We start from the raw sequence: 15790 nt of genomic DNA on the forward strand, positions 1-15790 counted from the left end.
TTGTCAGGTGGCTTTGAACCAAGTTATACAGGTTCGACGATTCGTTATTTCCATACATTTTCTCAATTTTCAATGGTGCCCGCTAAGAGAAAAAACAGTTAGTTGGTAGGTATGACAGAAACATTGTATGATTGCTCTGATCCAAGTTATTTGCGTTCGATGATTCGTCACTTATGATTTTGTTGATATCTGAATGTAATGGGGAACAATAAATAGGTAATAATGATGAATACTTAACTAATAATATGAAATAAATATCATCATGGTGTAAGAGCTGTGTCATCATTATTTGTTATGTTCTTCCTTCTGGACCGTTTCTGCACTTGGCCATGTGATTCGCCGTTGTGTGTGTATTTGTTATGTTATTCAAGCTTGTAAACCGAAATTACCATTACTTGAAGAACTTAATAAAACGTTTTTATTTCTCTCAATGCACAATAACAATTTTTAGTTACATTTGCACCATAATGTTGAATTTGTGCAAATGCTTATGCTTTTATGTTTTCTAACTTTTATGGAAATCAATGAATGAAAGTTATATAACTTGTTTCAGTACTAGATTTTTTTTTGAAGCATGTGCAACGTGTTACTAACTATTGCTCCTAATGACTAGTTTTAACGTTAGGTACCATATTTTAGGTGAACGGTACTTTAAAAAATCAGTAAAAAATAAGGATGTGACAAATCATCTAAACAGTATAACTTGATTCGGATCTATACTACAACGTTTATGCCATAGTAACTATTACTGATAACTATTACTGAAAATGGCTAGTTATAACGATAAATAGCATTTACTTACAAAACTCCATCAAATACATTGAAGTGACGAGACATCGAACCTGTATTACTTGGTTCAGAACAATCTTGCAACATTTGTGCCATACTAACTATTACTCCAAATGGGCAGTTTTAACCATAAGTACAATATTTTTGTTAAACGGTACTTTAAAAAATCAATAAAATAAATGGATTGGACGAATCATCGAAACTGTATAACTCGACACAAAGCTATACTACAATGTTTATGCCATAGTAACTATTGCTGCAAATGGCTAGTTATAACGATACGTATGATTTATTTTGTTTGCGGGCACTTACAAAACTCAGTAAAATGTATAGAAGTGACGAGTCATCGAACCTGTATAACTTGGTTCCGTGCAGTCCTACAACATTTGAGCCGTAGTAACTATTGCTCCAAATGGACAGTTCTAACGATACGTACCAGTTTTTTTTCTGGGCGGGCACTTTTGAAAATTGACTAAATGTATGAAAATAACGAATCGTCGAACCTGTATAACTTGGTTCAGAGCCCTCCTACAACTTTCATGCCATATTAACTATTCCTCCAAATAACTAGTTCTAACGATTCGTGCTATTTTTTTTCGTTGGCCGGCACTTTCAAAAAGGGCCCAAAATGAATGATCTCCTTTGAGTGCGATACAAGTCCAAAGATAATTGGTCTAAGACGGACGGACGTCCACGATTTCGTCCGAGTGGAAACCCTTTTACAAATTAATGGGGAACAAATCCCTCATACATGACTTTTGCGTAATTTTTACTGATAAAGCAGAGCTCGCAGCGGACGCTTTCAAAAGGAATAATTGATCCAATGTTTGGTACACTTTTCATTGATACTCAGCTCCTATTGTAGTGAGTTTTGCCAAAAAACTTACTTTGTTTAGTAAGTAAAATTTCAAATTTCACTTACATTAGTAATACCAAAGCAATTTGTTTTTTGGGATTTGATGTGTTACCACAAAACTTCAATGATGCAGTATTTCATATTCTGGGTTGTAAATCGTTAAATTAGTCCATAAATAACATGACAATTCATGCAGCGTACGATGCAAATTCTTTTACCTAAATATGCTCGAATTTCATCCACGTGAAATATGAAATTTAAAATACGTATTTCATTCTGTTTGGGAAACGTTTAAAAACGGCTCGAACGGTGAATAGGAGTTCCTAATGCAGAATTGCTTTCACGTTTGAAAAATTAGGTGAGTGTATGTGACCCAAATATTTTGCACGATCACAAAGAGATTGAATTTCTTTATTGCTTTGATGGACGCTATTCCTGGTATATATTTTCTGAATATCCCAATTACTTTAGAAACTATCGAGGGTTTATTCACCAAGAACAGCGATACGGCATCTAACAGTTACGTTATAAAGGTAACCACTGAATTTTAACTAATTTCTGAAATATTCCTGCAACGAGACTTTTGACGTTATCTTATGAAATACGATTACGGTAGAGTATTTGCAAATTTCACTGAAATTGTAAATCTTTGAACCTGTTCAGAGTGCCAAATAATGTGACATGATCATTAAATTAAGGTGTATGTACCTATATGTACTATTAGTACTATTTTTTATTATTTAAGAATTAATAAGAAGTATATGATTTGTTTTTCATTCGAAATGTCACTATTTAAAATAAGATTAAAAATATTCCCCCCACATCATAACCTTCGACAAAGTTATTTAATATTAAAGTAACACAGATTTGCTCCTGTTCTTTTCTTTAAGTCCTGTTTGTTTTAAAATATTCAACGTTCCTAATGTGTTAATATTAAAAGGTAAATGATCACTCTTTACATGTCATCCTTTCACTCGCACGTAACAATTTCAAATCACAAATAAAAGTAGTGGATGTAGCCCGAAGCGAGCGCTCCGATTCCAATATAATAAAAATCCAAATATTATTCTGTATATTTCTTCGTGATTTTAAACAATTTAGGTGTTCAATGTATATGCGTAACTAGAAAATCTAAACATTTATAACTTTAGTAGGATTACATCCTGGTGTCACCAAAGTTGTATCAACTACTACAAGACATAAGTTGTAAACTATAATAAATATAGATAAGTTGTAAAATAAATACCATAACAGTTTTGCTGTTGCCCCCGAGATTGTCCTTCAGGAGCCACGTGAGCACTGAATCTCTGTAAGGGACGAATTTGTCCTTGTTGTTCTTCCCCGATGACTGGTCCGCTAGTTTTGATATAACGAGCCCCAAAGTTGTGAGGGATCTGTGGAAATTACACAAAAAGATGTTTTTAGATATATATATTTAAGGAAATTTATTTGCAAACTAAAACTACGCGAAATATATGTTAGGTGGGATCATAAAAGATCGCTTTTAAATAGGTATATTTATATATATTAGCATATAGAATTAAATATTGAACGTATTGTCTATTGTAACTTATCTATAGCTACAATAAACATTATATACATGACGATTTTTAATGGAATTAGTATAGAAAAGGCAATTCACAAATAGTTTTTATTCTCTTTAAAAAGAAGAGGTTCTGACAATTCCTTAAGGACGTATCGATATTGCATTGTTGGTATTCGTTGGCAATGCAACAAAACAGATTCGCACATAAACTTGTGAATCTAAATTGACTATTAACTGGTAATTTGTCTTCTTTACGGTCTTTTATTTATCCAGTCCAGACGTCGCCAACGCAGCAAAACAATCGGCCAACATGGAATCGTAAATACGTTTTCCAAATCCTATGTTCTCTATTGTGCCTGAACAATTCTCAGAAGCTATACTATAAAACGGCTGAATAAATATAATTTTCAAGGCATTTTTTGCACTGCAGTAAATAACTCCTTTGAGGTGAATCTTTCACAGAATTACAGTAAAACTTTAACAACAGGCAAGCTCCGTTAGAATTATACAGTACGCCTTTGAAGTCTTAATAGCTCTATGTAAAGGGGCCGACTGAACGGCGAGAGTTTATAGGTTCGATCTTCGCACGTTGGTCAATTGTCGTAGCCGTGTAACACAATATTTCCGGTTGCCTGGAATGGAATGAACAAAATATATATATTCTTTCAGCCGGTCCCCCACAAAGCCAGTCTTACCAGTCAGAGTCAGCGCTCCGAGCCCGCCAGGTCGACGAGGGACAGCCTTCTCCCCGGACACGCCGGTGGCAGCATCACATAGGGTCTGAATGAGCTCCACGCTAAAGACCTATTAGAAAGGAATGCGACTACTCACTTATTGATATTGGAGCCCTCTTTCAGCCGGTCCCCCACAGCACCAGTCTTCACCGCGCGCTCCGAGCCCACCAGGTCAAGGAGGGACAGCCTTGCGGCCATTTTTCCCGACACGCCGGTCGCAGCTTCACATAGCGTCTCAATGAGCACAACGCTGAATACCTATTAGAAAGTAATGAGACTACTCACTTATTGATATTGGAGCCCTCTTTCAACCGGTCCCCCACATCACCAGTCTTCAACGGAGCCCGCCAGGTCGACGAGGGGCAACCTGGCGGCCTTCTCCCTCGATACTCTGCGTCTGAGTCAACACCACGTTGAAGACCTATTCGAAAGTAATGAAGATACTCACTTATTGATATTGGAGCCCTCTTTCAGGCGGTCCCCCACAGCGCCAGTCTTCACCGCGCGCTCGGAGCCCGCCAGGTCGACGAGGGACAACCTGGCGGCCTTCTCCCCCGATACTCTGCGTCTGAGTCAACACCACGTTGAAGACCTATTCGAAAGTAATGAAGATACTCACTTATTGATATTGGAGCCCTCTTTCAGGCGGTCCCCCACAGCGCCAGTCTTCACCGCGCGCTCGGAGCCCGCCAGGCGACGAGGGACAACCTGGCGGCCTTCTCCCCCGATACATTGCGTCTGAGTCAACACCACGTTGAAGACCTATTCGAAAGTAATGAGGATACTCACTTATTGATATTGGAGCCCTCTTTCAGTCGGTCCCCCACAGCGCCAGTCTTCACCGCGCGCTCGGAGCCCGCCAGGTCGACGAGGGACAACCTGGCGGCCTTCTCCCCCGACACGCCGGTGGCAGCGTCGCATAGCGTCTGAGTCAGCACGACGCTGAAGACGGCGTGCGAGCGCGACGACTCGCTGTTCATGTTGGTGGCTGCGACAGTTCGGGATTTGTTGCCTTCCGTCATTAGGTTGTCGATGTCCTGTAGACAAAGGAAATAATACATAAGTTGATTGTGATTTTAATATAATTATCATACTAAAATGTCATGAGTAAATAATGGAAAGTCATCATAATCGTCATCATCAGCTTATTTGGCCTTTACAGGCCAGTCTCTCCCCTTATACGAAGCCTGATTAAACAGGTTAATTTTAAGCTAGTTCAGGCCATTTATTTAATTACATTATTAGTTTAAAAAGATGAATTATTTTTGTGTTCATAAGCGCTTGTCGGTTATTGAATAGAAGCAAAAATCACCGAATGCGTCTCGAAGAACTTACTGACGAAGAAAGAAATTGTACAGTTTTGCAGTAAAACGCACTTACTCCTGTTGTTGGATATGAGTGCTGTTAACTGTTAAGGATAAATATGTACTTTAAAAGCGAAATACGAGGTACTGCTGTAGGTATATTACACAATTTATGCGTCGTCATCATCATCATCATCATCATCATCATCATCAGCCGATGGACGTCCACTGCTGAACATAAGCCTCTTGCATGGACTTCCACACACGGTCTCGAGCCGCCAGCATCCAGCAACCCGCTTGATGTCTAAAGTCCACCTAGTGGGGGGTCGACCAACACTGGTCGTTTTGCTTTATTATGATTTATAGAATACAATCAATATACCTACAGGTCCACTTTTGTATTCAGAACGAAACAATGCCAGTTAGTTACCATCGAGAATCGAGAAATGTCACAAAGGAACAATGGCTCTCGTATGGACATGTCCATCGCCGAGAGAATTCATTGAACATGCATTTTCATCTATTCTAATGTAGGCTAATTAAATTTGTTGCACCTATAAAACAAGCAGGTATATAAAATATGTTTGTTTGTGTGTTAAAAATAAAATATGTACATAGTAAGTAGGACAATTTAAGGTTTTAGGTTTAGTACTAGAGCCGATAAGGCTTTATGATGTGCATACTCGTAGGCGACAGTAATTAGAGTTTGCGCGTGGCAAAAATCAAGAACTAATCAAATGCCGCCATCACGTCGTATATCTCTATCTATCTCTAAACGCGTAAAAGAGATCGCGGTAAAGCTGGCATCAAGACCGCCACCAGTCGCGTGCAGACTTATCTTGCGCGCACTCTACCAGTTTGCAAGTATTATGCGATACACAAAAAAACACTACAATATTTTACCATGTACTGTATGTGTTGAGAAGTCAGTCATGTCCGTATCTCAGAGAGCACGTTAAGCCATCAGTCACGGTTATTACTGTACACATCTGATAATGATCGTTAAAGAGTCAAACATTATGACCCTTAGGGTTCATTTACACGAGCAGCACGTTGCCAACGGCAGAGGCTGCTCGTGTAAATGAACCCTTAGCCAGCCAATCCGCATTAGAACAGCGTGGTGAGTTTAAGCTCCATATCCCCTCTCTTAGGTGCGAATCATGGCACCGTAGTGAGCTGTAAAATAGACTAATAAAGATGACTACGCCTGTATTAAATATACTATAACACTACAGCAACTAAAGGTATTTTTTCCACATTCCCGAATGTAACTTCTATCTGTCCAATTACCTTAATTGGCTTCAATTAAGCAAATAATGCTAAATGGAGAGCAATTACTGTAATTTGCGCTATTTTGTGTAGAATAATAAAAAGGAAAAGAGACACTGTGAGCTTCCCTCAGCACAACATAGATTTTGTTCAAGAAACAATGCATAATACACAGGAGAGTGAGGATTGAAATCAACCACGACGCTACTACGCGAATAATGATGTGTAAATTCCTAAAGTAGATTCCACAGAAACTAAGGTTTTTACTTTACAATATTTAGGAAATATTTTCTCCGTACAAATTTTGACGTGACAACGTTTGCCGGGTGACACTTCAAGAAACTGCGTTACGCTCCGCTCACGTTATGCGCTCACAATGAGAGCGAGTGAGAGGCACGCGTCCCTTCCACTCGGGCATGGTTAGCCCGCCTAAGAGCGAGAGAGACAGACATAAAAAGTGAAAGGTGTACGCAAATGTATTGCAAGTTATTGTATGTATATTTGTATATAAATACGTATGTATGTGTAAAGGTAAAAATAAAATTTTGTTAATATGAAATTCAGTGCGAGATTCTTTGTATAAATTAATGTTTTAAATATAATTCTTTGTATAAATAAATGTTTTAAATTGTTACTATTATTTCATCCTCCTTCCTACTATACGAATGAATATTCACATTAAAATTATTTTACCACTCAAAGTCGTTGTCACGTAAAACTTTCGCCCGTATACCGACTTTACAGGCAACCAATTTTTTTTTATCTCCGATTGCACCCCCTTCAAGTTTGTTCTTCCGACAGAAGATAGTCTATGACTTTATTTAAGTTCCAATCTGTCTCTGTAAGAAATAATGCGAAAAAAACAACCAACGAAACAAATACATACCAAGTCAAATAAGATTACAAGATTTAACGAACATTTTCTCGAAAATGTAAAGTTTCAATAAATATTCTCTATATATATAAAGTTTCCGCTTTTTTTCCGCTTCCGGTGGTCTTACAACGAACACGTATATCAACGTACTCCGAAAGTAAAAATCCAAAACAGTGTAAACAGTGTGAATTAGTGGCGTCCCAACGCAAAATCCATTACTGCGGCACCAAAGGACAATATTAAAGGAAAATCACAGTGCAAAACACAAATCTAAAAGTTAAAAGTGTTACTAAAATCCGAACAATAACATAACCTAAAAGTTTTTGCAAATCATACAGCAGTGCTACCAATATAACCAACGAATGTCAGGTGTCAGTTAAAGTCATTCCGACATTGACAAGTAGGGTTACCAGCTTAAACAAATAATCCACTACTGTACCAGTATTGCCAGAACAAAAGTTTTACCCCAAAAAAATGGAAAAAAGTTTCGAGTTGCTGTGGTTAAAATTGGATGAAAAACTAAATCAACAAACCACTATTATTACAAAAAATGTGATGGAGGCAATTGACGAGAAACTGAAAACAATAACCGAGGAGAATATTAAACTTAAAGCGAAAATTTCTACATTGGAGCATAAAGTAAACATAATGGAACTGGAAAAAAGAAAATACAACCTAGTCTTTTTTGGAATCGAGGAGTCTAATATACCAGAGGCAGAGATGGTAGACTACATAAAGAACTTAATAATTGAATCAGGAACATACATAGATAGTCATGAAATTAAAAACATTTACAGAATTGGTAAAAAAGATAATAAAAGTCGCCCCGTCGTGGTCACCATCGCGTCTTTATGGAAAAAACACATTATTTTGAAAACAAGGGCAAAACTACCACCTGGCATAAGTGTCAAAGAGGACTTCACCAAAGAAATACTGGAAAAGCGAAAACAACTACAACCAAAACTAGAAGAGGAGAGAAAGAAAGGAAATATTGCTTTTCTCAAATATGACAAACTGATAGTAAAGAAACCAACAGATAAAAATAGAGATAAAAGAAAGAGGGAAGAATCAAGCTCACCTAAGTCATCTAGCCAAAAGAAATTGAACTCCAAAGAAACCTCATTACCACCACTTGCCAAGAATGTCTCAAAAGAAGTTATAAAACCAAATATTCTTAAATATGTGGAACGTGCTAGATCAGCCTCTCTATCCGAAACCTCAAAAAACTAGCAACGACCACCGGCACTCGGAATAAAATTAAAACAACTACCACAACATTATTAACATCAAACTCTGAACCATTCACCCCAAGCCGGCTGGTCACCGTGGGGCTAGATGACCACTACCCTTCATCAAATAAATCAAAAGAAAACAATTTAAATAAACGCAATAAATATAACCTCAGTTACACAAACATCAACAAAGAAGGTCTTAGAATATGCACATACAATGTCAGATCCCTCTCAAATAAAGTAAGAATTTTAGAATTAAATTACGCTATAGAGAAAATAAAATGGGATATCATAGGACTCGCAGAAGTTAAAAAGGTAGGATACACCATCGAAGAACATAAAAACCACTTACTTTGTTATATAGGAGAAACAAAGGGACTTAATGGCGTAGGCTTCCTTATAAAGAAATCATTAAAAGGCAACATAGTAGGATTTCTGGGTATTTCAGAGAGAGTCGCCTTACTAAAACTAAACTTCAAGGAGGGTCCACTATCATTAATTCAAGTGTATTCTCCTACCGAAAGTGCATGTGAAGAAGAAATCACAAAATTCTACAATGACTTAACAGAAGCGCAAGAACTGGCTGATAAAAACAGGCTAATCATCGGCGATTTCAATGCCAAAATCGGACAACCTAAACCACACGAAATTTTTATAATGGGCAAATATGGTTATGGCACACGGAACGCCAGAGGCGAACGCCTAATACAATATGCACAAGAGAACAACTTGGCAGTGATGAATACATACTTTAAGAAGAAATCTTCCAGAAGGTGGACATGGATATCACCAGATCATGAAACAAAAAACGAAATTGACTTTATAATGAGCCCCAACCCAAATACTGTAACAAATGTAGAAGTTCTGAACAAAATAAGCTTTCCGTCTGATCACAGGATTGTAAGAAGCACAATAAAAATTCAAAAACCTAAACTTAACAGAAGATCATTTAAATCCGTGCCCAACAAATTGAAGAGCACAAAAGAAAAAAGCAGTTATTTAGAGAACTTGAAAAAGATCCTACCAAGGTTGCAAGAATTTGTAAAGGAAAACAAGACTGTACAATCCTTTAGTGACAAACTGGAAGATGCAATTACAAAAAGTCTCAAAAGTGATGAAAAAGTAAGTAACATGCACAGAGAAAAGATCATTAGTGAAGACTCACAAAACTTGATCTGTAGAAGAACTGAACTTATGTTTACGAAGAAAAAGTCTAAAGAAATGAGAGAGGAACTGAAAATGCTGTTCAAACAATCCAACAGATCAATCAAACGTGATTATGCCAACCATAGAACAGAAATAATAGAGAAAAACATGTCTACTTTCCGAAGTTCAAAAAGAGCTTTCAAAGAACTATCTACACACAAGAATTGGATACAAAGCTTGAATAGTGACATGGGCGAAAACAAAAATAGGGAAGATATAATAAAATGTGCCACAGCGTTTTATACTTCTCTTTATAAAGGTCCACCACAGGATGCCGAAAATGATAATAATGATAATACAACTGGAGAAAATGCAGGAGAAACTCCATTAGATCCAATAACGGAAGGAGAAATAATGACTCAAATCAAACGACTAAAATCTGAGAAGAGCCCAGGAGATGATAACATCACAAACGAAGCCATAAAAGTCGGAGCGACAATTCTAGCCCCATATCTGGCGGTCTTCTTCAACTTAGTTCTGGAAAAAGAGCAAGTACCATCACAATGGAGCAAATCTAACATAATATTATTATATAAAAAAGGAAACCCACGTGACATCGGAAATTATAGGCCTATCAGCTTGCTATCAACAATATATAAACTCTTTTCATCAATCATCTTGAGAAGAATAGCACCAGATATTGACAGTATTCAGCCAACAGAACAAGCGGGTTTTCGTCCACACTACTCAACGATAGACCATATACATACCTTGGAACAAGTAATAGAGAATTTCAAAGAATTCAATAAACCGCTGTACATAGCTTTTGTGGACTACTCCAAAGCGTTTGATAGCATAGTACACCCATCTATTTGGACAGCTCTAAGAAACAATGACATAAATGAAACATATATAAATGTCATTAAAAACATCTATTCTAAAAGTGTAAGCAGAGTAAAACTGGAAAAACTAGGGGAGGAGTTCGCAATTGAAAGAGGCGTACGGCAGGGAGACCCGCTGTCCCCAAAGCTATTCATAGCTGTACTTCAAGACATTTTCAAAAAGATTGATTGGAAGAATAATGGCATATGGATATTAAATAGAAACTTAACACACCTAAGGTTCGCAGATGACATTGTTCTTTTTAGCGAATCCGCGAAAAGTCTAGAAGCAATGCTCCAAGGATTAAACTCAGAAAGTAAAAAGATCGGCTTGCACATGAACGCATCCAAAACTAAGATAATGACAAACAGCCATAGGAAACCAATTACAGTAGAGGAAAGACCAATAGATTACGTGGATGAATATATTTACCTAGGTAAATCTGTGTCTTTCGATCCAAACAGTAATGAAAACGAAATAGACAGACGAATAAGTACGGCTTGGAAGAAATACTGGGCCCTAAAAGAAATTCTAAAAGGGAACTATAGCCTTACTATAAAAAAGATTATAATGGATTCTTGCATTCTCCCGAGCCTAACTTACGCTAGTCAGACATGGATCTACACAGAAAAAGTAAAAAACAAAATTTCATCATGTCAACATGCTATGGAACGCAGCATATTGAAATTGAGGAGGATACAAAAAACAAGAAACGTAGACATCCGAATGAAAACTAAATTAACAGATGCGCTTCTTTTTAGTTTAAAACAAAAATGGAACTGGGCTGGTCACTTATCAAGATATAAAGATAAGAGATGGACTTACCAAACAACTAAATGGCAAGGCCCAATTGGCAAAAGAAATGTAGGAAGACAGAAAAAGAGATGGGTCGATGATATAATAAAAACAGCAGGAAAAAACTGGATGCATATGGCCAAAGATAGGGAAAAATGGAAAAAGATGGAGGAGGCTTTTACCCATAGGGGGCCACATAACAAAATAACAGAATTACTTTAAAATTTATTGTAACATTTTATGTATTGTAAAACTGTTAAGTGGAAATAAAGCTATAATAATAATAATAATATAAAGTTTCAATAAATCTTGAATGAACAAATCTCTTTATATTAAGTCTGTAAATTGTATTGTAAATAGAAAAGTTTTATTACCAATTTATGTTTTACCCAAATTCAATTTTACTAGTAGATAACAACTTTTGTGTGGAATTTGTGTGGAAACGGTGAACTTGCCCAAAAAAGAAAAGTGCCAAGAGCATCAGCGTGAAATAATTATAGTATAATGTACATACCTATAAGAATTTAGATCGACGTTACAAGGTTGTATCTATCGATCGATCGATAGATAGATAGATACAACCTTGTAACATTGGAACACTGTTGTGTTTGTCACAATCAAAGTTGGATAGTTCAGGCCATTTTCCAAACAAGAAACCCCGGAACATACAAACATTATAACAACTCGTAATTTTTTACCTATGTAGTAATTTCTAAGTATATTTTAGATAATAATCTAATATCTATTCAAGGAACTAAGACTGCGATTCCTAACTGCGTGACCTGCAAGTTTCAGCAATCAGTACGTAATATAATGACGTGAAGTTAGCCAGAAGCTCAGCTACCTTAACAAATCTGCACCTTGAACTAAGTTCGAAGGGGAAATCAAATTATGTACACGAGGTGGAAACTTGTGCAAACTTCCACGACCCAACTACCCAGCCCGCCGTCATCGCGTCTACTCAGAACGTTGGAATGTTCAATCAATTCAATCTACGTGTTGATTTATAACTAGCTCGTATGAGCTTATAAGTACCCTAACTTGATAAATTATTGTCGTAAAAAAACATCATGTAGACCAAGTGTTGTAAAAATTATTATTGCACAGTAAACTTTTGTAATCATCAAACGTGCAATAAACGGTACGCTTTTACATGGTTGTGTATGTTTTTTGAGCGTTTATATGAGTACAACCTTGTACTTGTGAGTACTTAGGTACTCAAGACACTATGAGATGTATTTTTATTTGTTGTTACCGAAATGAAAGAAACAATAAGCACTTTCGCTATATTGAATCAGAATGAAACTTGCCAGTTTGTGGTAATCAAATCCATGGCTTTACGGTCACTACCCATTGAGCCACTCGGACACGTCGGTCATGTGTTTGCCTATAGGGATAAGTTGGGAAATTCAATAACAGCCTGATACACTGATCCAACGATCATTTAATATGGTAGGTGCATCGGTGGTAGAGTTTTTACAAACAATCAAACTTGACATTCCAAAAATATGTACTTGTAAACCTACCTACTGTAAAAGAAAGGAATATGATTCAGATTTTTTGATTGTAGGTCCATCGAGTCAACCTGCGACACATCGTAAAACTTTTAACAATAATACATTAGGTACAATAGACTGGCGTATATTGCGACAAATTACATCAAGTCACTACCCAGTTAGTGTTCAAATAAATCATACACGAAAGTTATTTTCACGCTATCTCCCAACTTCCCGGCGTAACATCAAGATGAAACATAAATCAGCTTCTTATCCCACACGCCGAGCAATACAACAGCGAAGTCATTCTGTGCTCTTACATATTTATACTCTCCTAGTACAAATACAAGCTCAACGTCTTGAAAGCTTATTTGGCATTAATGAGACTTTTTTATATTAACGGGATAATCCATTCCAGTTCTTATAGGTAACTAACTATACAAGATAATAATTTTAATTATTGTAAAAAACTTAAGTAAGAAAATTTTATAATATTAAGATTCCTTAAATATTATCCGTAGATACGTATCTAGTCAGTGTTGTCAACTGGTACAAAATATTAAAAAAGGATCTCCAAAATTAAATATAACTCTTAAATATAACTCTACATAAAAATCTATAAACTCTAATAAAAATGAAATTACTTGCGATATAGCGGCATCTTTCGATCATTATACAATAATCCAACTATCAGTACATATTTTGAATAAAACACATACCTATTGATTCCGAAATTGATTACGTTTACAAATCTTCTATTACAGAGTTAAACAATACCATTTACCTACGTAAGTACCTACTACATAATGTGTATTATCTGACTAATGTAAGGCGAACTATTAACTACTATGCGAGATGTTAATTACTATGCTAAACAAAAACACGCTCACTCAGATCGTCACGAGCACGACAGTTCTATTGACCCAAACATTAAATCAACATCTAAACGAAACGAACGAAATAAAATCAGTTGAATCGGACTTAACTACAGTCCAGATCAAAGCTGAATCTCAATCAAAGCGAACCGTCACCTGATTGAACACAGAGGGTGAACAAAATAAAACGGACAGGGAAACGGGTCACGGACGCAGCAATTGATCAGCTGCATAATCGATACAAGCACGGATCAGTGCCTTTAGCACGTATATCGAAAACTTTTACGAACTCGATAATGTCGTTTCTGTCGACCACGTACGAATTTTGAAACCATCTATCACCGAAATATAAATAAAATAAAAACAATTCAATTCGGTAACATAAATGCAGTAAGAATTTTTCTTTTCTCTTATTTAATTGTCAATCAATTTATCCATTTTTTTAACAATGTTTATAAAATACAAAAGTTAATACAAAACACTATTGAAAATTTATAAAAAAAATCAGCCCTCTCGTTTGAGCGGGACATTTGAGTGCACAAGCAACCGGTGGTCAGGGCTCCAGAGTGAGGAACCTCCTCACAATACGCGCCGTCTCAAGAATCACTGCCTTTTGTATCCGACTCTTGATCCACCGTAACAATTAGGTATTATTAATATTAGCCTTACCCACACAGCTGCGATTTTATGCAATTCGAGGAAGTTTGGAAATTCAAGTTCGCTGTATACCTATGTCCGCAAGTTCGCAGTATATGTTCAACTCCTCCTGAGTTGCATATACTCGGAATGGCGTTAATTGTTTGCTCACAGTTGAAATAAAAAATAAAATATTCAGTTACGTTTTCGTATGTGTCACAAACAACATTCTAGTATGATTTACCCGAGGATGGTTACCGTTAAATATTTTATTTAGTGATGTAAATTCACTTAGTTTTGTCATTGCTTATGGCTGGTAGAAAGTAAAAGCAATTCGATTTTTAAAACATATTCGTACTAGGGCTACAGAAAGGAATTGAATATTTTACTCCATTCTGCTTCAGCACTTTCACTTTGCTTGTTCTAGTTTTTGTGATCAGTCGATACAATAGAACAATAGATAATTTATTACCTATAGTTATGTAACTATAAATGGACAAATCTAGACATAAACTTTAGGTAAATTTCATGCCAAACCATAGATTAAACTAAACTTGGAAACTTAATTTAGTCTACGTTCTAGATTGTCGATTGTTTTACTTTAAAGTCTCGAAGCAGTGTTTATTAGAATTTTTACGTCATTAGCTATTATTACTTAAACTACTGGTTAATACTGGCCATAAACAAAGTTATATTTCCACACCTTATGAATAATTTTTTTCATAAAACACAGATCACGTGTCTCAAACTTGCATACCAGAGAATTCTCTTAATTCTTTACGTACTTAAAGTCTGCCAATCCGCACTGGGCCAGCGTAGTAGACTATTGGCCTAGCCCCTCTCATTCTGTGAGTCGAATATGGGTTGATAATGATGACAAAGCCTTTAACAAAAAAGAAATTGAGACACTTTCGTGTCGGCGAACAAACAAAAATATTTAGTAGTGTAAAAACTAAAAACGGGCAATTGAACGACAGAGGAACAAATTTAATTTGCCTTTCATCAGCAATTAGCGCATTCAGTCTAATATAATTCTCAATTACCACTGCAATCAACCGCGCGCTTGTTTTTGCCCGAGTGCTGTATAATCGCAATTTGAAAATATCGATTCGCTCTCGGTGGAGTCGTTGATTCGATTTGCGAGTGATGAAAAGTCGGATAACCGATTTGTATTGTAACGACTGGCATCGAATATCATACTATCATCATCATAATCATCAACAGCATAATCATCATCATTAGAAGCCTATTTTTAACCAACTAGAACAATGTTTTTTGCCTCTCTCTTCCTAGGAGGGGCTTTGGAGTTTAAACGCACCTCGCTGCCTCGACCAATACAAGTTGGGTTATGTTTGA

General features: G+C 36.5%; 1 protein-coding gene across 1 annotated transcript in view; it reads right to left on the reverse strand.

Moving 5' to 3' along the window:
* LOC112044204 (kinesin-like protein KIF13A) overlaps positions 1-15790 on the reverse strand; it is a 194319-nt gene that overhangs the window by 41132 nt on the left and 137397 nt on the right. The window contains exons 6-7 of the mRNA XM_052884050.1: positions 4715-4962; positions 2892-3039 (exon numbers count right to left, since the gene is read on the reverse strand). Of these exons, the coding sequence (XP_052740010.1) occupies positions 2892-3039; positions 4715-4962 (396 nt within the window). The remainder of the gene's footprint in view (positions 1-2891; positions 3040-4714; positions 4963-15790) is intronic.

Source organism: Bicyclus anynana, chromosome 1 (genome assembly GCF_947172395.1).
Source record: "Bicyclus anynana chromosome 1, ilBicAnyn1.1, whole genome shotgun sequence".
NCBI lineage: Eukaryota > Metazoa > Arthropoda > Insecta > Lepidoptera > Nymphalidae > Bicyclus > Bicyclus anynana.